Source organism: Haliotis rufescens, unplaced genomic scaffold, assembly GCF_023055435.1.
Source record: "Haliotis rufescens isolate VD_foot unplaced genomic scaffold, xgHalRufe1.0.p SCAF_78, whole genome shotgun sequence".
Classification (NCBI taxonomy): domain Eukaryota; kingdom Metazoa; phylum Mollusca; class Gastropoda; order Lepetellida; family Haliotidae; genus Haliotis; species Haliotis rufescens.
The window spans coordinates 1,127,984-1,153,668 of record NW_025964370.1 but is presented as its reverse complement, the minus strand read 5'-3'; the positions used below and the strand labels follow the sequence as shown (position 1 = coordinate 1,153,668).

The 25,685-nt window shown below is 42.2% G+C and overlaps 2 protein-coding genes across 3 annotated transcripts in view; one reads left to right on the top strand and one right to left on the bottom strand.

Annotated features, from left to right (window-relative positions):
- Positions 1-2,012: 2,012 nt before the first annotated feature.
- On the bottom strand, positions 2,013-24,731 carry LOC124119788 (mpv17-like protein). The gene is made up of 5 exons (XM_046482422.2): positions 24,580-24,731; positions 19,343-19,651; positions 8,738-8,805; positions 4,446-4,577; positions 2,013-2,908 (listed from the first exon to the last, which is right to left on the bottom strand). Exons 2-5 carry the CDS (start codon positions 19,635-19,637, stop codon positions 2,873-2,875), a joined length of 531 nt encoding a protein of 176 aa, XP_046338378.2. The 5' UTR covers positions 19,638-19,651; positions 24,580-24,731; the 3' UTR covers positions 2,013-2,872.
- Positions 24,732-24,752: 21 nt separating this feature from the next.
- LOC124119793 (sodium/hydrogen exchanger 8-like) overlaps positions 24,753-25,685 on the top strand; it is a 47,329-nt gene continuing 46,396 nt past the window's right edge. For both annotated transcript variants that reach the window (XR_006858711.2, XM_046482435.2), the window contains exon 1: positions 24,753-25,093. Coding sequence is in view for 1 of the 2 variants with exons in the window: in XM_046482435.2 (XP_046338391.2) it covers positions 24,894-25,093 (200 nt within the window). In the remaining variant the exon portion in view is untranslated. The remainder of the gene's footprint in view (positions 25,094-25,685) is intronic.

Here is a 25,685-nt window from a genome sequence, read left to right as displayed (position 1 = left end):
GAGTGAGTATGGTTTTACGCCGCTTTTAGCAATATTCCAGCAATATCACGACGGGGGACACCAGAAATGGGCTTCACACATTGTACCCATGTTGGGAATCAAACCAGGGTCTCCGGCGTGACGAGCGAACGCTTTAACCACTAGGCTACCCGACCGCCCTCTACCATCAAGACATACATCACATCATCACAGGTTCAGTCAAACACTACCATCAAGACATACATCACATCATCACAGGTTCAGTCAAACACTACCATCAAGACATGCTTGTTCCACATTATCCTGAGTCAGCATTATAAAATATGTTCAAACGCAACATTAATATGCAGACAATGAAAAGTAAAGAAAATTCAGTTCACTAAAATATATATTTTCCATAATATAAGAAATATGTTGTAAAGAATTGTCTAAAATATCTTTACACCTTGTGTAAACAAATCCGTATTGCTTCCAAAGTTGCATAACTCTAAATTGACCTGACTGGGTAAAACTCAGCCTTGACCCCAATCTTTCAAGGTCCTACGAGCAATAGTAAAACATTTCAGCCTTGACCTCTGCTTTCATGGTCCTTCCAACAATTGTAAAACATTTCAGCCTTGACCCCCGCTTTCAAGGTCCTATGAGCAATAGTAAAACATTTCAGCCTTGTCCTACGCTTTCATGGTCCTACCAGCAATAGTAAAACATTTCAGCCTTGTCCTCTGCTTTCATGGTCCTTCCAACAATTGTAAAACATTTCAGCCTTGACCCCTGCTTTCAATGTCCTACGAGCAATAGTAAAACATTTCAGCCTTGACCTCTGCTTTCATGGTCCTTCCAACAATTGTAAAACATTTCAGCCTTGACCCCCGCTTTCAAGGTCCTATGAGCAATAGTAAAACATTTCAGCCTTGTCCTACGCTTTCATGGTCCTACCAGCAATAGTAAAACATTTCAGCCTTGTCCTACGCTTTCATGGTCCTTCCAACAATAGTAAAACATTTCAGCCTTGACCAACCCTTTCATGGTCCTACGAGCAATAGTAAATTATTTCAGCCTTGTCCTACGCTTTCATGGTCCTTCCAACAATAGTAAAACATTTCAATTTTGACCCCGGCTTTCATGGTCCTACAAGCCATAGTAAACATTTCAGTTTTGAGCCAAGCTTTCATGGTCCCTCAAACAATAGTAAAACATTTCATTTTTGACTCCAGCTTTCATGGTCCTACGAGCCATAGTAAAACAACGTCGCTATATAAGTGCAATAATCTTGGACGCGACGTTAAACCCAATTTCACCTCACCTCACCATAGTAAAACATTTCAGTTTTGACCCCAGCTTTCATGGTCCTTCCAACAATAGTATAACATTTCAGTTTTGACCCCAGCTTTCAAGCTCCTCAGCACAATAGTAAAACATTTTATATGAAAACGACAAATCTTGTTGTATAAATATAACAAAATATCCACATATGACATAACTGTATAAATATAATAAAATATCCACATATAACATAACTGTATAAATATTTGTATAATATGAAGACACCAACCAGAAGTAACCATCCTCCGGGGAGAAGTAATAAATTAACAAGATGACTAAATCTGACTAACTACCCGGTGGGAATGTTGGATTTAAAACATATATATATATATATATTTGGTGTTTAAGTATGACAAACCTGGAAACACCAAGTCACTGGATCTGGAGATCGCCATTATGTGTTTCTGGGTACTTGATGCCTAAAAATTGAATTTGGAACGGACAAAACTACCACGCAACGTGTAGGGACACAACCCTACTTACAGATCCATCGGACTTAGAAGGTTTTATCTCACACTACAAGGTCTACGGAATACAGAACAATTTGGGGACAGCTGGAGTGCTAATCAGTTGTAGCCTGGGATTAGTAACAGTTTCAGGACCAGCTCAAAACAGATGGTTGTAGTGTTGATGTCTGGAGTTACCAGATGAGCAATGACCCAAGCTGTTGATGTCTGGAGTTACTAGACGAGCAATGACCCAGCTGTTGGTGGTGTTGATCTCTGGAGTTAATAGACGAGCAATGACCCAAGCTGTTGGTGGTGTTGATGTCTGGAGTTACTAGATGAGCAATGACCCCAGCTGTTGATGTCTGGAGTTACTAGACGAGCAATGACCCCAGCTGTTGGTGGTGTTGATCTCTGCAGTAACTAGATGAGCAATGACCCCAGCTGTTGGTGGTGTTGATCTCTGGAGTAACTAGACGAGCAATGACCCCAGCTGTTGATGTCTGGAGCTACTAGACGAGCAATGACCCCAGCTGTTGGTGGTGTTGATCTCTGGAGTAACTAGACAAGCAATGACCCCAGCTGTTGGTGGTGATGATGTCTGGAGTTACTAGATGAGCAATGACCCCAGCTGTTGGTGGTGTTGATCTCTGGAGTAACTAGACGAGCAATGACCCAAGCTGTTGGTGGTGTTGATCTCTGCAGTAACTAGATGAGCAATGACCCCAGCTGTTGGTGGTGTTGATCTCTGGAGTAACTAGACGAGCAATGACCCAAGCTGTTGGTGGTGTTGATCTCTGGAGTAACTAGATGAGCAATGACCCAAGCTGTTGGTGTCTGGAGTTACTAGACGAGCAATGACCCAAGCTGTTGGTGTCTGGAGTTACTAGATGAGCAATGACCCCAGCTGTTGGTGTCTGGAGTTACTAGACAAGCAATGACCCCAGCTGTTGGTGGTGTTGATCTCTGGAGTAACTAGACGAGCAATGACCCCAGCTGTTGGTGGTGATGATGTCTGGAGTTACTAGATGAGCAATGACCCAAGCTGTTGGTGGTGTTGAATGCCGTGTCACTTGATGAGCAGTGAAACCAGCTACTAGACGTCTCACTAATCCTACCCGGTGTTAACTGGACTTGGGTTTTTGTGCATTCACTTTGTTCTAAGGAAAAGGAAAAACATATGAATATTCCTTCATATCATTAAATAGTTTTCCTGATACAAACATCTTAGGTATAGAGGAGGGACTCATAGTGTTAGACCAACCTCTTGTGTCGTAGCGTCAGTTCCCTTGTACCATAGTGTCAGTCCCCTTGTGTCATAGTGTTATTACTCTCCCCTTGTGTCAAAGTGTCAGTCCCCTTGAGTCAGACCCCTTGTGTCAGTCCCCTTGTGTCATAGTGTCAGTCCCCTTGAGTCAGACCCCTTGTGTCATAGTGTCAGTCCCCTTGTGTCAGTCTCCTTGTGTCAGACCCCTTGTGTCAGACCCCTTGTGTCAGACCCCTTGTGTCATAGTGTCAGTCCCCTTGAGTCAGACCCCTTGTGTCAGTCCCCTTGTGTCATAGTGTCAGTCCCCTTGAGTCAGACCCCTTGTGTCATAGTGTCAGTCCCCTTGAGTCAGACCCCTTGTGTCAGTCCCCATGTGTCATAGTGTCAGTCCCCTTGTGTCAGTCTCCTTGTGTCAGACCCCTTGTGTCAGACCCCTTGTGTCAGTCCCCTTGTGTCATAGTGTCAGTCCCCTTCAGTCAGACCCCTTGTGTCATAGTGTCAGTCCCCTTGTGTCAGACCCCTTGTGTCATAGTGTCAGTCTCCTTGAGTCAGACCCCTTGTGTCATAGTGTCAGTCCGATTGTGTCAGTCTCCTTGTGTCAGACCTCTTGTGTCATAGTGTCAGACCCCTTGTGTCATAGTGTCAGTCCCCTTGTGTCAGTCTCCTTGTGTAAGTGTCCCCTTGTGTCAGACACCTTGTGTCAGTCCCCTTGTGTCATAGTGTCAGTCCCCTTGAGTCATAGTGTCAGTCCCCTTGTGTCAGACCCCTTGTGTCATAGTGTCAGACCCCTTGTGTCAGTCCCCTTGTGTCAGTCTCCTTGTGTCAATCCCCTTGAGTCAGACCCCTTGTGCCATAGTGTCAGTCCCCTTGTGTCAGTCTCCTTGTGTCAGACCCCTTGTGTCAGTCCCCTTGTGTCATAGTGTCAGTCCCCTTGAGTCAGTCCCCTTGTGTCATAGTGTCAATCTCCTTGTATCAAAGTGTTATTCCCCTTGTGTCATTGATACATAACAGGACAATGCCACACTGTTGCCATGGTTACATAGTGCACTGTGATGTCACATAGTAACCATGGTTACATAGTACAGGATGATGTCACAGTGTTACCAAGGTTACTTAGTACAAGATGATGTTACACTGTTGCCATGGTTATATAGCGCAGGGTGATATCACAGTTTTCCCATGCTTACATAGTACAGGATTATGTCAGAGTTACCATGGTTACATGGTGAAGGATGATGTCACAGGATTATTATGGCAACATTGTACAGGGTGTCGCGGTGTTACCACGGTTACATAGTACAGGATTATGTCACAGTATTACCATGGTAACATAGTACAGAATGTCACAGCATTACCATGGTTACATAGTACAGGATTATGTCACAATGTTACCATAGTAACATAGTACCGGATGATGTCAGGTCACTCACAGGATCTTCTTTCATGAAGCAGAGGAAGAGACTCCACATGAAGGATGCGCCGGCCACAAACACCGGCTTGTAGAGGTGGGGGACAGCCGAGTAGTTGACTGTCTGGACGAAGGGCCAGAACATCAGCCCCGTCTGTCACAGAGAAGTACGTTTACGACAGGTACAGATGCTGACCTTTATCAGCAGTCAGTGAAATATTCAGTTAGTAAGTCTGTGGCCACTTTCTTTTCATTCTGGATCGCTTCATTTTCTATCTAGTGAGCTACAGTGTTATTGTTCAAATAGGAAAGTTCCAAACAAGAAAGGAAATTCCTGTCATTGTCATACCAAATTTATTTCTCTATTGGTGAATGAGATGGTGTCTGTGTGTATGTATGTGTGTATGTATGTGTGTATGTATGTGTGTATGTCTATGTGTATGTCTGTGTGTGCCTCTGTGTATGTATGTGTGTATGTCTGGGTGTATGTCTGTGTGTGCCTCTGTGTGTTTGTCTGTGTGTGCCTCTGTGTATGTATGTGTGTATGTATGTGTGTATGTATGTGTGTATGTCTATGTGTATGTCTGTGTGTGCCTCTGTGTATGTATGTGTGTATGTCTGGGTGTGCCTCTGTGTGTATCTCTGTGTGTATGTCTGTGTGTATGTCTGTGTGTGCCTCTGTGTGTATCTCTGTGTGTATGTCTGTGTGTGCCTCTGTGTATGTATGTGTGTATGTCTGGGTGTATGTCTGTGTGTGCCTCTGTGTGTTTGTCTGTGTGTGCCTCTGTGTGTATGTCTGTGTGTGCCTCTGTGTGTATGTCTGGGTGTGCCTCTGTGTGTATCTCTGTGTGTATGTCTGTGTGTGCCTCTGTGTATGTATGTGTGTATGTCTGTGTGTATGTCTGTGTGTTTGTCTGTGTGTGCCTCTGTGTGTGCCTCTGTGTGTATGTCTGTGTGTGCCTCTGTGTGTATGTCTGTGTGTGCCTCTGTGTATGTATGTGTGTATGTCTGTGTGTATGTCTGTGTGTGCCTGTGTGTATGTATGTGTGTATATCTGTGTGTATGTCTGTGTGTGCCTCTGTGTATGTCTGTGTGTATGTCTGGGTGTATGTCTGTGTGTGCCTCTGTGTGTGCCTCTGTGTGTATGTCTGTGTGTGCCTCTGTGTGTGCCTCTGTGTGTATGTCTGTGTTTGCCTCTGTGTGTATGTCTGTGTGTGCCTCTGTGTATGTATGTGTGTATGTCTGTGTATATGTCTGTGTGTGCCTCTGTGTGTATGTATGTGTGTATATCTGTGTGTATGTCTGTGTGTGCCTCTGTGTATGTCTCTGTGTATGTCTCTGTGTATGTCTGTGTGTATGTATGTGTGTATGTCTGTGTGTATGTCTGTGTGTGCCTCTGTGTGTGCCTCTGTGTGTATGTCTGTGTGTATGTCTGGGTGTGCCTCTGTGTGTATGTCTGTGTGTATGTATGTGTGTATGTATGTGTGTATGTCTATGTGTATGTATGTGTGTATGTATGTGTGTATGTATGTGTGTATGTCTATGTGTATGTCTGTGTGTATGTCTGGGTGTGCCTCTGTGTGTATCTCTGTGTGTATGTCTATGTGTATGTCTGTGTGTGCCTCTGTGTATGTATGTGTGTATGTCTGGGTGTATGTCTGTGTGTGCCTCTGTGTGTTTGTCTGTGTGTGCCTCTGTGTGTATGTCTGTGTGTATGTCTGTGTGTGCCTCTGTGTATGTATGTGTGTATGTCTGGGTGTATGTCTGTGTGTGCCTCTGTGTGTTTGTCTGTGTGTGCCTCTGTGTGTATGTCTGTGTGTGCCTCTGTGTGTATGTCTGGGTGTGCCTCTGTGTGTATCTCTGTGTGTATGTCTGTGTGTGCCTCTGTGTATGTATGTGTGTATGTCTGTGTGTATGTCTGTGTGTTTGTCTGTGTGTGCCTCTGTGTGTGCCTCTGTGTGTATGTCTGTGTGTGCCTCTGTGTGTATGTCTGTGTGTGCCTCTGTGTATGTATGTGTGTATGTCTGTGTGTATGTCTGTGTGTGCCTGTGTGTATGTATGTGTGTATATCTGTGTGTATGTCTGTGTGTGCCTCTGTGTATGTCTGTGTGTATGTCTGGGTGTATGTCTGTGTGTGCCTCTGTGTGTGCCTCTGTGTGTATGTCTGTGTGTGCCTCTGTGTGTGCCTCTGTGTGTATGTCTGTGTTTGCCTCTGTGTGTATGTCTGTGTGTGCCTCTGTGTATGTATGTGTGTATGTCTGTGTATATGTCTGTGTGTGCCTCTGTGTGTATGTATGTGTGTATATCTGTGTGTATGTCTGTGTGTGCCTCTGTGTATGTCTCTGTGTATGTCTCTGTGTATGTCTGTGTGTATGTATGTGTGTATGTCTGTGTGTATGTCTGTGTGTGCCTCTGTGTGTGCCTCTGTGTGTATGTCTGTGTGTATGTCTGGGTGTGCCTCTGTGTGTATGTCTGTGTGTATGTATGTGTGTATGTATGTGTGTATGTCTATGTGTATGTATGTGTGTATGTATGTGTGTATGTATGTGTGTATGTCTATGTGTATGTCTGTGTGTATGTCTGGGTGTGCCTCTGTGTGTATCTCTGTGTGTATGTCTATGTGTATGTCTGTGTGTGCCTCTGTGTATGTATGTGTGTATGTCTGGGTGTATGTCTGTGTGTGCCTCTGTGTGTTTGTCTGTGTGTGCCTCTGTGTGTATGTCTGTGTGTGCCTCTGTGTGTATGTCTGTGTGTGCCTCTGTGTATGTATGTGTGTATGTCTGTGTGTGCCTCTGTGTGTATATCTGTGTGTATGTCTGTGTGTGCCTCTGTGTATGTCTCTGTGTATGTCTGTGTGTATGTCTGGGTGTATGTCTGTGTGTGCCTCTGTGTGTATGTCTGTGTGTATGTCTGTGTGTGCCTCTGTGTGTATGTCTATGTCTGTGTGTATGTCTATGTGTATGTATGTGTGTATGTCTGTGTGTGCCTCTCTGTGTTTGTCTGTGTGTATGTCTGTGTGTGCCTCTGTGTATGTCTCTGTGTATGTCTGTGTGTATGTCTTGGTGTATGTCTGTGTGTATGTCTGTGTGTATGTCTGTGTGTGCCTCTGTGTGTATGTCTATGTGTATGTCTGTGTGTATGTCTATGTGTATGTATGTGTGTATGTCTATGTGTATGTCTGTGTGTGCCTCTGTGTGTATGTCTGTGTGTGCCTCTGTGTGTATGTCTATGTGTATGTCTGTGTGTATGTCTATGTGTATGTATGTCTGTATGTGTATGTCTGTGTGTGCCTCTGTGTGTATGTCTATGTGTATCTCTGTGTGTATGTCTATGTGTATGTATGTGTGTATGTCTATGTGTATGTCTGTGTGTGCCTCTGTGTGTATGTCTGTGTGTGCCTCTGTGTATGTATGTGTGTATGTCTGGGTGTATGTCTGTGTGTGCCTCTGTGTGTTTGTCTGTGTGTGTATCTCTGTGTGTATGTCTATGTGTATGTCTGTGTGTATGTCTGTGTGTGCCTCTGTGTGTATGTCTGTGTGTATGTCTATGTGTATGTCTATGTGTATGTCTCTGTGTATGTCTGTGTGTATGTCTGGGTGTATGTCTGTGTGTGCCTCTGTGTATGTCTGTGTGTACGTCTGTGTGTGCCTCTGTGTGTATGTCTATGTGTATGTCTGTGTGTGCCTCTGTGTATGTATGTGTGTATGTCTATGTGTATGTCTGTGTGTGCCTCTGTGTGTATGTCTATGTGTATGTCTGTGTGTGCTTCTGTGTGTATGCATGTGTGTATGTCTATGTGTATGTCTGTGTGTGCCTCTCTGTGTTTGTCTGTGTGTATGTCTGTGTGTGCCTCTGTGTGTATGTCTGGGTGTATGTCTGTGTGTGCCTCTGTGTGTATGTATGTGTGTATGTCTATGTGTATGTCTGTGTGTGCCTCTCTGTGTTTGTCTGTGTGTATGTCTGTGTGTGCCTCTGTGTGTATGTCTGGGTGTATGTCTGTGTGTGCCTCTGTGTGTATGTCTATGTGTGCCTCTGTGTGTATGGCTGTGTGTATGTCTGTGTGTGCCTCTGTGTATATGTCTGTGTGTATGTTTGTGTGCCTGTGTGTATGTCTGTGTGTGCCTCTATATGTATGTCTGTGTGTGCCTGTGTGTATGTCTGTGTGGGAGATAGTCATATCACTTCCACAACAATTAAGCTACGGCATGGATTGGGTCAGGGGTATTTATCCTAATAGAATGCACAAGTACACTGGATAATCGAGGATGCACTTCGGGCAAGTCTTCAACATGTTGTTGTCCTCCCCCTTCTTACCTTGTAGGTTTTAAGGAACTTTGCCTTGATTTCTGTCACTACATCCTTCCTTTCAAGCAGACTAGTAGCTGAAAATATATAGTGAGAGTGACAGTGAGACTAGTAGCTGAAAATATATAGTGAGAGTGAGTGAGTGAGACTAGTAGCTGAAAATATATAGTTAGAGTGAGTGAGTGAGACTAGTAGCTGAAAATATATAGTGAGAGTGAGTGAGTGAGACTAGTAGCTGAAAATATATAGTTAGAGTGAGTGAGTGAGACTAGTAGCTGAAAATATATAGTGACAGTGAGTGAGTGAGACTAGTAGCTGAAAATATATAGTGACAGTGAGTGAGTGAGACTAGTAGCTGAAAATATATAGTGAGAGTGAGTGAGTGAGTGAGACTAGTAGCTGAAAATGTATAGTGAGAGTGAGTGAGTGAGACTAGTAGCTGAAAGTATATAGTTAGAGTGAGTGAGTGAGTGAGACTAGTAGCTGAAAATATAGTGAGAGTGTGTGAGTGAGTGAGACTAGTAGCTGAAAATATATAGTGAGAGTGAGTGAGTGAGACTAGTAGCTGAAAATATATAGTAAGAGTGATTGAGTGAGACTAGTAGCTGAAAATGTATAGTGAGAGTGAGTGAGTGAGTGAGACTAGTAGCTGAAAATATATAGTGAGAGTGAGTGAGTGAGACTAGTAGCTGAAAATATATAGTGACAGTGAGTGAGTGAGACTAGTAGCTAAAAATATATAGTGACAGTGAGTGAGTGAGTGAGTGAGTGAGTGAGACTAGTAGCTGAAAATATATAGTGACAGTGAGTGAGTGAGACTAGTAGCTGAAAATATATAGTGACAGTGAGTGAGTGAGACTAGTAGCTGAAAATGTATAGTGAGAGTGAGTGAGTGAGACTAGTAGCTGAAAATATATAGTGACAGTGAGTGAGTGAGTGAGACTAGTAGCTGAAAATGTATAGTGAGAGTGAGTGAGTGAGTGAGTGAGACTAATGGCTGAAAATGTATAGTGACAGTGTGTGAGTGAGTGAGACTAGTAGCTGAAAATATATAGTGAGAGTGAGTTAGTGAGTGAGTGAGTGAGTGAGACTAGTAGCTGAAAATATATAGTGAGAGTGTGTGAGTGAGTGAGACTAGTAGCTGAAAATATATAGTGAGAGTGATTGAGTGAGACTAGTAGCTGAAAATATATAGTGAGAGTGAGTGAGTGAGACTAGTAGCTGAAAATATATAGTGAGAGTGAGTGAGTGAGACTAGTAGCTGAAAAAATGTAGTGAGAGTGAGTGAGTGAGACTAGTAGCTGAAAATATATAGTGAGAGTGAGTGAGACTAGTAGCTGAAAATATATAGTCAGAGTGAGTGAGTGAGTGAGACTAGTAGCTGAAAATATATAGTGAGAGTGTGTGAGTGAGACTAGTAGCTGAAAATATATAGTGAGAGTGAGTGAGTGAGTGAGACTAGTAGCTGAAAATATATAGTGAGAGTGTGTGAGTGAGTGAGTCTAGTAGCTGAAAATATATAGTGAGAGTGAGTGAGTGAGACTAGTAGCTGAAAATATATAGTGAGAGTGAGTGAGTGAGACTAGTAGCTGAAAATATATAGTGAGAGTGAGTGAGTGAGACTAGTAGCTGAAAAAATGTAGTGAGAGTGAGTGAGTGAGACTAGTAGCTGAAAATATATAGTGAGAGTGAGTGAGACTAGTAGCTGAAAATATATAGTCAGAGTGAGTGAGTGAGTGAGACTAGTAGCTGAAAATATATAGTTAGAGTGTGTGAATAAGTGAGACTAGTAGTTGAAAATATATAGTTAGAGTGAGAGAGTGAGACTAGTAGCTGAAAATATATAGTGACAGTGATTGAGTGAGACTAGTAGCTGAAAATATATAGTGACAGTGAGTGAGTGAGTGAGACTAGTAGCTGAAAATGTATAGTGAGAGTGACTGAGTGAGTGAGTGAGTGAGACTAGTAGCTGAAAATGTATAGTGAGAGTGAGTGAGTGAGTGAGTGAGTGAGACTAGTAGCTGAAAATGTATAGTGAGAGTGAGTGAGTGAGACTAGTAGCTGAAAGTATGTAGTGAGAGTGAGTGAGTGAGACTAGTAGCTGAAAATGTATAGTGAGAGTGAGTGAGTGAGTGAGTGAGACTAGTAGCTGAAAATGTATAGTGAGAGTGAGTGAGTGAGACTAGTAGCTGAAAATATATGGTGAGAGTGAGTGAGTGAGACTAGTAGCTGAAAATATATAGTGAGAGTGAGTGAGTGGGACTAGTAGCTGAAAATATGTAGTGAGAGTGAGTGAGTGAGACTAGTAGCTGAAAATATATAGTGAGAGTGAGTGAGACTAGTAGCTGAAAATATATAGTTAGAGTGAGTGAGTGAGTGAGACTAGTAGCTGAAAATATATAGTGAGAGTGTGTGAGTGAGACTAGTAGCTGAAAATATATAGTTAGAGTGAGTGAGTGAGTGAGACTAGTAGCTGAAAATATATAGTGAGAGTGTGTGAATGAGTGAGACTAGTAGCTGAAAATATATAGTTAGAGTGAGTGAGTGAGACTAGTAGCTGAAAATATATAGTAAGAGTGATATGTGAGACTAGTAGCTAAAAATATATAGTGACAGTGAGTGAGTGAGTGAGTATAGTAGCTGAAAATGTATAGTGAGAGTGAGTGAATGAGTGAGACTAGTAGCTGAAAATGTATAGTGAGAGTGACTGAGTGAGTGAGTGAGTGAGACTAGTAGCTGAAAATGTATAGTGAGAGTGAGTGAGTGAGACTAGTAGCTGAAAATATATGGTGAGAGTGAGTGAGTGAGACTAGTAGCTGAAAATATATAGTGAGAGTGAGTGAGTGAGTGAGACTAGTAGCTGAAAATATATAGTGAGCGTGAGTGAGTGAGACTAGTTGCTGAAAATATATAGTGAGAGTGAGTGAGTGAGTGAGTGAGACTAAAAGCTGAAAATGTATAGTGAGAGTGAGTGATAGAGTGAGACTAGTAGCTGAAAATATATAGTGAGAGAGAGTGAGAGAGTGAGTGAGACTAAAAGCTGAAAATGTATAGTGAGAGTGAGTGAGTGAGTGAGACTAGTAGCTGAAAATATATAGTGAGAGTGAGTGAGTGAGACTAGTAGCTGAAAATATATAGTGACAGTGAGTGAGTGAGACTAGTAGCTGAAAATATATAGTGACAGTGAGTGAGTGAGTGAGTGAGTGAGACTAGTAGCTGAAAATATATAGTGAGAGTGAGTGAGTGAGACTAGTAGCTGAAAATATATAGTGACAGTGAGTGAGTGAGACTAGTAGCTGAAAATATATAGTGACAGTGATTGAGTGAGACTAGTAGCTGAAAATATATAGTGACAGTGAGTGAGTGAGTGAGTGAGTGAGACTAGTAGCTGAAAATATATAGTGAGAGTGAGTGAGTGAGACTAGTAGCTGAAAATATATAGTGACAGTGAGTGAGTGAGACTAGTAGCTGAAAATATATAGTGACAGTGAGTGAGTGAGACTAGTAGCTGAAAATATATAGTGACAGTGAGTGAGTGAGTGAGACTAGTAGCTGAAAATGTATAGTGAGAGTGAGTGAGTGAGTGAGTGAGACTAATGGCTGAAAATGTATAGTGAGAGTGTGTGAGTGAGTGAGACTAGTAGCTGAAAATATATAGTTAGAGTGAGTGAGTGAGTGAGACTAGTAGCTGAAAATATATAGTGAGAGTGTGTGAGTGAGTGAGACTAGTAGCTGAAAATATATAGTGAGAGTGAGTGAGTGAGACTAGTAGCTGAAAATATATAGTGAGAGTGAGTGAGTGAGACTAGTAGCTGAAAATATATAGTGAGAGTGAGTGAGTGAGACTAGTAGCTGAAAATATATAGTGAGAGTGAGTGAGTGAGACTAGTAGCTGAAAATATGTAGTGAGAGTGAGTGAGTGAGACTAGTAGCTGAAAATATATAGTTAGAGTGAGTGAGTGAGTGAGACTAGTAGCTGAAAATATATAGTGAGAGTGTGTGAATGAGTGAGACTAGTAGCTGAAAATATATAGTGAGAGTGAGTGAGTGAGACTAGTAGCTGAAAATATATAGTAAGAGTGATTGAGTGAGACTAGTAGCTGAAAATATATAGTGACAGTGAGTGAGTGAGTGAGACTAGTATCTGAAAATGTATAGTGACAGTGAGTGAGTGAGACTAGTAGCTGAAAATATATAGTGACAGTGAGTGAGTGAGACTAGTAGCTGAAAATATATAGTGACAGTGAGTGAGTGAGTGAGACTAGTAGCTGAAAATGTATAGTGAGAGTGAGTGAGTGAGTGAGTGAGACTAATGGCTGAAAATGTATAGTGAGAGTGTGTGAGTGAGTGAGACTAGTAGCTGAAAATATATAGTTAGAGTGAGTGAGTGAGTGAGTGAGACTAGTAGCTGAAAATATATAGTGAGAGTGTGTGAGTGAGTGAGACTAGTAGCTGAAAATATATAGTGAGAGTGAGTGAGTGAGACTAGTAGCTGAAAATATATAGTGAGAGTGAGTGAGTGAGACTAGTAGCTGAAAATATATAGTGAGAGTGAGTGAGTGAGACTAGTAGCTGAAAATATATAGTGAGAGTGAGTGAGTGAGACTAGTAGCTGAAAATATGTAGTGAGAGTGAGTGAGTGAGACTAGTAGCTGAAAATATATAGTTAGAGTGAGTGAGTGAGTGAGACTAGTAGCTGAAAATATATAGTGAGAGTGTGTGAATGAGTGAGACTAGTAGCTGAAAATATATAGTGAGAGTGAGTGAGTGAGACTAGTAGCTGAAAATATATAGTAAGAGTGATTGAGTGAGACTAGTAGCTGAAAATATATAGTGACAGTGAGTGAGTGAGTGAGACTAGTATCTGAAAATGTATAGTGAGAGTGACTGAGTGAGTGAGTGAGACTAGTAGCTTAAAATGTATAGTGAGAGTGACTGAGTGAGTGAGTGAGTGAGACTAGTAGCTGAAAATGTATAGTGAGAGTGAGTGAGTGAGACTAGTAGCTGAAAGTATGTAGTGAGAGTGAGTGAGTGAGTGAGACTAGTGAGTGAGTGAGTGAGTTGGGTTTAACGCCGCTTTTAACATTATTCCAGTTATATCGCGGCGTGTCAGCTTAATGTGGGAGGAAAGCCCGAAGTGATGCAGGTCCGAGACGTTTATCACTTCGGTGAAACCCACGAGCACGGGTATTGTGCTGACAAACCTAGAAACATAATCGGGGCGAACCGGGATTCGAACCAACAATCATAGGTTTCTGGCGTGCCCAAGGGACGCAACTCTGCACAGCGAATCGCGGCGCCTCAGACGACTGGGCCACCCGTGCCCCCTGTGAGACTAGTAGCTGAAAATGTATAGTGAGAGTGAGTGAGTGAGACTAGTAGCTGAAAATGTATAGTGAGAGTGAGTGAGTGAGACTAGTAGCTGAAAATATATGGTGAGAGTGAGTGAGTGAGACTAGTAGCTGAAAATATATAGTGAGAGTGAGTGAGTGAGTGAGACTAGTAGCTGAAAATATATAGTGAGAGTGAGTGAGTGAGACTAGTTGCTGAAAATATATAGTGAGAGTGAGTGAGTGAGTGAGTGAGACTAGTAGCTGAAATGTATAGTGAGAGTGAGTGAGTGAGACTAGTAGCTGAAAATATATAGTAGGAGTGATTGAGTGAGACTAGTAGCTGAAAATATATAGTGAGAGTGAGTGAGTGAGTGAGTGAGTGAGTGAGTGAGTGAGTGAGTGAGACTAAAAATTGAAAATGTATAGTGAGAGTGAGTGAGTGAGACTAGTAGCTGAAAATATATAGTGAGAGTGATTGAGTGAGACTAGTAGCTGAAAATATATAGTGAGAGTGAGTGAGTGAGTGAGACTAGTAGCTGAAAATATATAGTGAGAGTGATTGAGTGAGACTAGTAGCTGAAAATATATAGTGACAGTGAGTGAGTGAGTGAGACTAATAGCTGAAAATGTATAGTGAGTGATTGAGTGAGACTAGTAGCTGAAAATATATAGTGAGAATGAGTGAGTGAGTGAGACTATTAGCTGAAAATATATAGTGAGAGTGAGTGAGTGAGTGAGACTAGTAGCTGAAAATGTATAGTGAGAGTGAGTGAGTGAGTGAGTGAGACTAGTAGCTGAAAATGTATAGTGAGAATGAGTGAGTGAGTGAGACTATTAGCTGAAAATATATAGTGAGAGTGAGTGAGTGAGTGAGACTAGTAGCTGAAAATGTATAGTGAGAGTGAGTGAGTGAGTGAGTGAGACTAGTAGCGGAAAATGTATAGTGAGAGTGACTGAGTGAGTGAGTGAGTGAGACTAGTAGCTGAAAATGTATAATGAGAGTGACTGAGTGAGTGAGTGAGTGAGACTAGTAGCTGAAAATGTATAGTGAGAGTGAGTGAGTGAGACGAGTAGCTGAAAATATATAGTGAGAGTGAGTGAGACTAGTAGCTGAAAATGCATAGTGAGAGTGAGTGAGTGAGTGAGTGAGACTAGTAGCTGAAAGTATATAGTAAGAGTGAGTGAGTGAGACTAGTAGTATAGTGAGAGTGAATGAGTGAGTTGGTGGAACAGTATTAAAGTTGCATTGACATGATGGGAGAGGAAAGCTAAAAGTGACTCATGTCTAACAACATTCTCCTTGGTACTAGCACAACACACCTGAGGACTGATCTATAAACTATAGCAGGAAACAGTACAACACACCTGAGGACCAACCTATCAACTTTAGCAGGAAACAGCACAACACACTTGAGGACGGACCTATCAACTTTAGCAGGAAACAGCACAACACATTTGCGAACCGACCTATCAACTATAGCAGGAAATTAGCACAACATATTTGAGGACCAACCTATCAACTATAGCAGGAAACAGCACAACACATTTGAGGACCAACCTATCAACTTTAGCAGGAAACAGCACAACACATTTGAGGACCAACCTATCAACTATAGCAGGAAACAGCACAACACATTTGAGGACCAACCTATCAACTATAGCAGGAAACAGCACAACACATTTGAGGACCAACCTATCAACTTTAGCAGGAAACAGCACAACACATTTGAGGACCAACCTATCAACTATAGCAGGAAACAGCACAACACACCTGAGGACCAACCTATCAACTATAGCAGGAAACAGCACAACATACCTGAGGACCAACCTATCAACTTTAGCAGGAAACAGCACAACACACTTGACGACCAACCTATCAACTTTAGCAGGAAACAGCACAACACATTTGAGGACCAACCTATCAACTATAGCAGGAAACAGTACAACACATTTGAGGACCAACCTATCAACTATAGAGGGAAACAGCACAACACATTTGAGGACCGACCTATAAACTATAGCTGGAAACAGCACAACACACTCCAGGACCAACCTATTAACTTTAACAGGAACAGCATAACACATCTGAGGACCAACCTATCAACTATAGGGGCAAACAGCAAAACACACTTGAGGACCGACTATTGAACTATAGCGGGAAACAGCACAACACACTTGAGGACCGACCTATCAACTATAGGGGCAAACAGCACAACACACTTGAGGACCGACCTTGAACTATAGCAGGAAACAGCACAACACATTTGAGGACCAGCCTATCAACTATAGGGGCAAACAGCACAACACACTTGAGGACCGACCTTGAACTATAGCGGGAAACAGCACAACACATCTGAGGACCAACCTATCAACAATAGGGGCAAACAGCACAACACGTTTGAGGACCTACCTATCAACTAAAAGGGAAACAGCACAACACGTTTGAGGACCGACCTATCAACTATAGAGGGAAACAGCACAACACGTTTGAGGACCTACCTATCAACTATAGCGGCAAACAGCACAACACACTTGAGGACTGACCTATCAACTATAGAGGGAAACAGCACAACACATTTGAGGACCAACCTATCAACTATAGCAGGAAACAGCACAACATACCTGAGGACCAACCTATCAACCATAGCAGGAAACAGCACAACATACCTGAGGACCAACCTATCAACTTTAGCAGGAAACAGCACAACACATTTGAGGACCAACCTATCAACTATAGCAGGAAACAGTACAACACATTTGAGGACCAACCTATCAACAATAGAGGGAAACAGCACAACACATTTGAGGACCGACCTATAAACTATAGCTGGAAACAGCACAACACACTCCAGGACCAACCTATCAACTTTAACAGGAACAGCACAACACATCTGAGGACCAACCTATCAACTATAGGGGCAAACAGCAAAACACACTTGAGGACCGACTATTGAACTATAGCGGGAAACAGCACAACACATTTTAGGACCAGCCTATCAACTATAGAGGGAAACAGCACAACACATTTGAGGACCGACCTATAAACTATAGCTGGAAACAGCACAACACACTCCAGGACCAACCTATTAACTTTAACAGGAACAGCATAACACATCTGAGGACCAACCTATCAACTATAGGGGCAAACAGCAAAACACACTTGAGGACCGACTATTGAACTATAGCGGGAAACAGCACAACACATTTGAGGACCAGCCTATAAACTATAGGGGCAAACAGCACAACACACTTGAGGACCGACCTTTGAACTATAGCGGGAAACAGCACAAGACATTTGAGGACCAGCCTATCAACTATAGGGGCAAACAGCACAACACACTTGAGGACCGACCTTTGAACTATAGCGGGAAACAGCACAAGACATTTGAGGACCAGCCTATCAACTATAGGGGCAAACAGCACAACACACTTGAGGACCGACCTTTGAACTATAGCGGGAAACAGCACAAGACATTTGAGGACCGACCTATCAACTATAGGGGCAAACAGCACAACACGTTTGAGGACATACCTATCAACTAAAAGGGAAACAGCACAACACGTTTGAGGACCGACCTATCAACTATAGAGGGAAACAGCACAACACGTTTGATGACCTACCTATCAACTATAGCGGCAAACAGCACAACACACTTGAGGACTGACCTATCAACTATAGAGGGAAACAGCACAACACATTTGAGGACCAACATATCAACTATAGGGGCGAACAGCACAACACATTAGAGGACCAGCCTATAAACTATAGAGGGAAACAGCACAACACACTTGAGGACAGATCTATCAACTATAGAGGGAAACAGCACAACACATTTGAGGACCAACATATCAACTATAGAGGGAAACAGCACAACACGTTTGAGGACCTACCTATCAACTAAAAGGGAAACAGCACAACACAATTGAGGACCGACCTATCAACTATAGAGGGAAACAGCACAACACATTGGAGGACCAACCAATCAACTATAGAAGGAAACAGCACAACACACCTGAGGACCAACCTATCAACTTTAGCAGGAAACAGCACAACACATTTGAGGACCAACCTATCAACTATAGCAGGAAACAGCACAACACATTTGAGGACCAACCTATCAACTATAGCAGGAAACAGCACAACACATTTGAGGACCGACCTATCAACTATAGAGGGAAACAGCACAACACATTTGAGGACCAACATATCAACTATAGGGGCGAACAGCACAACACATTAGAGGACCAGCCTATAAACTATAGAGGGAAACAGCACAACACATTTGAGGACCGATCTATTAACTATAGAGGGAAACAGCACAACACATTTGAGGACCAACATATCAACTATAGAGGGAAACAGCACAACACGTTTGAGGACCTACCTATCAACTAAAAGGGAAACAGCACAACACATTTGAGGACCGACCTATCAACTATAGAGGGAAACAGCACAACACGTTTGAGGACCAACCAATCAACTATAGAAGGAAACAGCACAACACACCTGAGGACCAACCTATCAACTTTAGCAGGAAACAGCACAACACATTTGAGGACCAACCTATCAACTATAGCAGGAAACAGCACAACACATTTGAGGACCGACCTATCAACTATAGCAGGAAACAGCACAACACACCTGAGGACCGACCTATCAACTATAGCAGGAAACAGCACAACACATTTGAGGACCAACCTATGAACTTTAGCAGGAAACAGCACAACACATTTGAGGACCAACCTATCAACTATAGCAGGAAACAGCACAACATACCTGAGGACCAACCTATCAACTTTAGCAGGAAGTAGCACAACACATTTGAGGACCAACCTATCAACCATAGCAGGAAACAGCACAACACACCTGAGGACCAACCTATCAACCATAGCAGGAAACAGCACAACACACCTGATGACTAACCTATCAACTTTAGCAGGAAACAGCACAACACACTTGAGGACCGACCTATCAACTGTAGAGGGAAACAGCACAACACATTTGAGGGCCGACCTATCAACTTTAGGAGGAAACAGCACAACACACTTGAGGACCAACCTATCAACTGTAGAGGGAAACAGCACAACACATTTGAGGGCCGACCTATCAACTAAAGAGGGAAACCGCACAACACACCTGAGGACCGACCTATCAACTATAGAGGGAAACCGCACAACATACATGAGGGCCCAAAGGTGAGCACTGAGGCATATCTGATTTACAGAACAAGATTACCTGTAGACTGTAGGTGAACACACACAAATGAGGATATCTGCTTACCTGTGTAAAAACTCAAATTTCCGACAGGAGCAAACATAATCTGTTCACTGACAACTTTCTTGATCACAGCCCTGAAGTGTGTTCCTGGGAAGACACGTTCTGCAAATCGGATCCAGGCAACAACAAGGGGAGCAATCACCATAGACCCCACAACAGTCATCCGGGCAGTTTTCAACACATCAAGTTTCTTTTTCTTTGAGACAAATTTCTGTTCTGAGACATCGGCAATGGTCCACAATATGGCATAGGTGGTCATTGTGTTGAGCATCGGGCTCTTCTTGAATATCAACACCATCTTGTCTGAAGGGGCTGTATAACATAGCGTTCATTGTATAACACAGTGTTCATTGTATAACATAGCGTTCATTGTATAACAGTGTTCATTGTATAACATAGCGTTCATAGTATAACACAGTGTTCATTGTATAACACAGTGTTCATTGTATAACATAGCGTTCATTGTATAACATAGCGTTCATTGTATAACACAGTGTTCATTGTATAACATAGCGTTCATTGTATAGCATAGCGTTCATTGTATAACACAGTGTTCATTGTATAACATAGCGTTCATTGTATAACATAGCGTTCATTGTATAACATAGCGTTCATTGTATAATAGTGTTCATTGTATAACAGTGTTCATTGTATAACATAGCGTTCATTGTATAACACAGTGTTCATTGTATAACATGGTGTTCATTGTATAACATAGCGTTCATTGTATAACACATTGTTCATTGTATAACATGGTGTTCATTGTATAACATAGCGTTCATTGTATAACACAGTGTTCATTGTATAACATGGTGTTCATTGTATAACACAGTGTTCATTGTATAACATGGTGTTCATTGTATAACATAGCGTTCATTGTATAACACAGCGTTCATTGTATAACATAGTGTTCATTGTATAACATAGTGTTCATTGTATAACAAAGTGAAATAAGACTCAAGTCGCAAGTAAACTCAAACGATGTTTACATGTTCAGATCAAAACCATAACTGACAACACAACGGTATTACTATCATGACATCATCACAACACTCACACAACCATTCCATACTAAGTTAACTTTGCTTTCTATTTATAGAAATACTTCCGGGTTCAGAGTTACCTCCCTTACATCATTCCTCCATCTCAGATACAATCATACATACTAAGAAATTAGACATTGATTAAAACGATGATCATAAAGTCCTATTTACAGGTAAGCATAAAACAGGTGAATGTGTTAATTACAAATATAACACTATTTATATATAATTGCATTTACATATTGTCAAACATGCCAAGAAAGGCATTTTCACTTGAAATACAGGCAATGTTTACATGATAGTCACTCTGCCACTTTGGGGGCTGGCGAATACGATTGGAATGTCTCTGGCAATTGTCTGTTGAATTGTCACTTGCTTGGAACACATCATCAAGTCCCAACACAGTGTCACTTGCACCTCCTGGAATGTTGATGCTGCCTGTCGAGTTGTCAATGTCAGGTGAATCTGAAGACTGACATTCAGTGTCCACATTCACAACACAGTCTCTAGCACTATCACTACCACTACAACTTGTAGTCAAGTGGTCTGGTCTCTCAAAATGTCTTTTCAGCTTTCGGTGATTGATGACATGTGAGCGTCCATTTCCTTCCCAGGTGTGAATACCGTAAGTATTTTCACCGATTTGGCTATCAACGCGGAAAGGCCCTTCCCATCTTTCTGAGATGAGTTTCCGCGCACTTGCTGAGGATGATATAGCCACACTTTATCGCCTTCTTTGAATGGAGTAAACTTGGTATGTTGCTTCTTTTCACACCCCTGCTCTTGCTCTTTCAAAATCTTCTCTCTCGCAGTCTTCTGCAAATCCACTAATTCACTCAGTTTAGCTGATGAATCAGTCACCGGTTTCTGATGTCCACTGACATCACTGTCTGTTTTGTCTCTAGGGGATTGGCCAAACACAATCTTGAATGGGGTCTCTTCTGTAACCTTATTTGTTGACGTGCGAATAGCTGACAATGCTGACGGGAACTTCTCATCCCAATCCATTTGGTCATGTGCTTCTATTAGAAGAGCAAGTCTTTCAGCTAGAGTTCTATTCATTCTTTCAACCTGTCCATTGCACTGTGGGTTGTATGGAGAGGTTCTTGTTCTTTTAATGCCCAGCTTGCTGCACAACTCTTGGAGAAGTTTAGCTTCACAGTTCCGACCTTGGTCAGAGTGTAGTCCCTCTGGCAGTCCATAGTGGCACACAATTTCGTTATATATAATTGTAGCCGACTGATCAGGTACTGCAAATTCCACTACCCATTTGCTGAAAGGATCACACAGCACAAACAAGTATCGATTACCCTATTGTGTTGATGGAAGTGGGCCCGCCAAGGACAAGCACATTGTTGCACAGTTCAAGCTTATCACCATCACTCTTGATGAAGCTCTTCATATCTCGCTTGATATGGCTTGGTCTCTTGTGATCAGTTACCCCTGTTGCAGTACTGTGATATCTGCATCTGTCTGTAGCATGTGAATCAGTTCCTCCATTGCGAATAAACATGGTATGGCGATTGCGTCCACTTGAGGCGCCCTTGACAGTGCATCCGGAACTGTTATAACTGTAAACTGTTTTCCCTCAAGGTAAACAGCAAACTTGTCAGTTCTGAGATCTTCTTAGCTAATTCCAACAAAATAGCATTTTGTCCCCCACTAACATTATTCCCATCTGATTGAATCATGTTGATATAGGCAGTTTCCCTCTCTACTTGTTCTGCTTTCCTAACCAGTTCATCAAAGGTTACATCATCTGACACTAGCCATGATAATTTCTGTCTCACCTCAGGTGTCAGTGCTCTCCTGTAATGAGCAATCTGTAGCGCTGACCGTGATGCATCATCGGTAACATCCGGAAATGCCTTGGTAACTAGATCCATGATTGAATATTTGAGTTTCCCAGCCGTTTCTCCCTTCCTCTGCTTCCTATCTGACAATTCTTGTTGACAAGTCACTGATGATCTCACCGGTCTGAAGCGCACCACGAAAGCTAATTTTACCGATGTATACGTTGACACAGTTGATCCGCCGATAATGTGGTGAAACACTGCTTCGCCACACCTTTCAATGACAAATGAAAGCAAGCAACCTTCTTCTCGTTTTCCATGATGTCTTTCACGATGAACAAACTTTCCAGCTGTCTAAAATGACTATCAATATCACCAGAATCACACTCGTCCCACTGCGATACTCCGGGCATAGCCATTTCCAAGTGAAAATATCCGTTAGTTCACCGCTGCCACCAATGAAATAAGACTCAAGTCGCAAGTAAACTCAAACGATGTTTACATGTTCAGATCAAAACCATAACTGACAACACAACGGTATTACTATCATGACATCATCACAACACTCACACAACCATTCCATACTACGTTAACATTGCGTTCTATTTATAGAAATACTTCCGGGTTTAGAGTTACCTCCCTTACATCAATAGTGTTCATTGTATAACATACTACACAGTGCTCCTAATGCTGGCAACCTGACACAGAGAAACTTGCATTGCACATTATAAACAGCCTACATGTCATGAATATTATTGTATTTTTATGTAGGTAAATTGTAATATACTTTTCCCAATTTGTAGATTCTTTAAATAAATTTGAATAAGTTATCAATGTAATCCTATCTTGGTTTGACAATCCACATGGCAATGACTTGTGTAAGTGACCTTAGTTGGGATGGAGCTGAAATGTTGCTTCATTCAAACGATTTACACCCCCGGTGCCCCACCCCACATAACACCCCTAGTGCCCCACCCCACTTAACACCCCCGGTGCCCCACCCCACTTAACACCCCCGGTGCCCCACCCCACTTAAAACCCCAGGTGCCCCACCCCACTTAACACCCCCGGTGCCCCACCCCACTTAACACCCCCGGTGCCCCACCCCACTTAACACCCCCAGTGCCCCACCCCACTTAACACCCCCGGTAAACTGGGTATATAGAACTTTAAAAATTAGGATAGATTGTAACATTGTATAATCATGTTAATGCAAATATGATATTCCAAACACTTTTGACCTGTCAATTTCAAAGGCTGAAACCAAAACAAAAAAGCTGAGGCTTTATATACAGAGGTTCCATATATGGTCTTGTTGGTGGAAATTACCTCCAAAATTACACGCTTGATCGCACAAGCTACCCACAGAATTACACGCTTGATCGCACAAGAAGCCTACCCCTCTGTTGGCACTCTAGCACTCGTTACGTTCTACATTTAGCTATGACCATTTGTACACTGTCATCTTTTGGGATTAAACTATACAGGTGGTAATACACAATGAGCTTCAGGCTGAGCCGGCGGACTAACTAAGCCATGTCTCCTCATTTGGGCTTTTAAGATTTGTTTGGGTTGTTACAAATACAGACCTCAAAATACATACTTTTAATTAAGTGCCAAGTTTACATTTTCGTACTTATTTTCTTGGTTATCGTATGGTACATCATACTGGTTACATAAAGATGTAAGAAAAATCTATTACTATTTTCAAGACACTTGCACATTAAGGGTTTTGCTATAAATTATCATGATAAGGACTATTGGACTAAAACTGTAAGTTTCTATCGCTGGTGTGAGTGTATGTGGGGCTAAGGATAGTGTTAATTTGTCTAGATTGCCTCAGCTCCAGGATGGTGTTCTAGGATCCATTTGGATTTTTATTCCCTAAGATATAAATGTTTAAATAAGATAACTTTCTTCCTGAGACTAAAAGTTGTCTACAGTCTTGGTTATGGCAGTGGCGCCACCATAGGGGACAAGGAGGGGGACAACGTAGGAGGGAGGGGTCATGTTTAAGCAGGTTGAGTACCAGTGGTTTGTAAACAGAATTGACATTGGCAAGATATTAGAAATTCCAACAAATTAGAGCTTTGCAGACTTGGTTAGTCCTTGAAGATAAGGATTGTTCTGGGCTTCATATGGATTTTTTTTCTTTCTTTGTAGATTCTATATATTTTAAATATAAGATAACTTTACTTCTGGGACTAAATGTCTGTCTAAGTGTTGTGCTGCCCTAACAGTAACGCAACTAACCCTGGCTAAGGATCGAATTGAAACGCGAGGTTGGTGAATCGTGAACCAGAGCCGGTCGATGACATTTTCCATGATAATGTAAATTCGGTTGTCAATCAGCTGATTACACCAGTCTAGATTTACGGTTCGACTCGCCCTAGATTGTATTTACCTGTCTATCAGTGTTTCCGCTACAGGCTTCCCCCACACAACTCGATGTTCCGGCTTATCATCTGAGTCTTTCCCCTCAAACGACCTTGGAACAGGCCAAATCACTGATTAGATATACTTCAGCTATTTTGCAATGGGCGCAGACATCTTTGAATGAAACAGAGGCTCAAAAGAAATTGACAACTTCCGCTTCGTGTCGGCACGCGACAGTGAGTTTGTGCAAGTGGAATACGATGTAAATTTGGCAATGGCAACTTGTGGATAAGTACCTATTAGTGTATCTCTTAGGAAAGTTTATGTATATCTACAGTTGTGATGCAGTATAAACCATTTTTAGCGGCGTTCGTGGCCGTGCTGGTGATGTATCTCGTCGATACCATCAGCCCCCAAGATGACAGAGAAACAAAACAGCGAGATGAAGAATCCCGTAGGGTGAGAAGAGACATCACCCCACCACCGCCCGCACCCTACACCACCCCACTAGTTACAGTGGCTGATGTGAACACTACTTCAAAGTAAGTGACGATCCCAGGTTAAATTACTTGTTTATTCATTCCCTTGTTTACATGTATGCCGACACCTGATGCTGCAATCGTGGCAAACCCATCTGGATTACCAGTGTCAACTGCAACGACTCTCAGTCGTAAATGTGTTTCGTATTATAGGTATGAAGATACCTAGGCTATATACAGTTAAGTCTCGTTAATCCGACACTTGTTAAACCGACAATCGGCTTTATCTGACACCAATGATGGGAACCGATTAAATCAGTGCTATCTAAACCGTTAATCCGACAGTCTCGCACTCCAACTCCGGCACACCTAATTTGCCACGAAATACCGAAATCACTCATTAATCCGAAACAGTGATCAGCGTACTCCGTGGTCATCTGCCTGCGAGTACACAGCCCCGTGTTTTGATGCGAGACGAGTCGATGAGTAGCTGCATGTTTTAACTGCTGCAGCTATAAACTTGCTTAACAATAAACAATTACTGCTTTAAATAAACAAAACAGGATTAATCACATGCCTAGATTACCTCAATCTTATAAAATCGGATACAAGTCCTAGCTACCGCTGAGGGCATCCCATTACAGATCACGTTAGA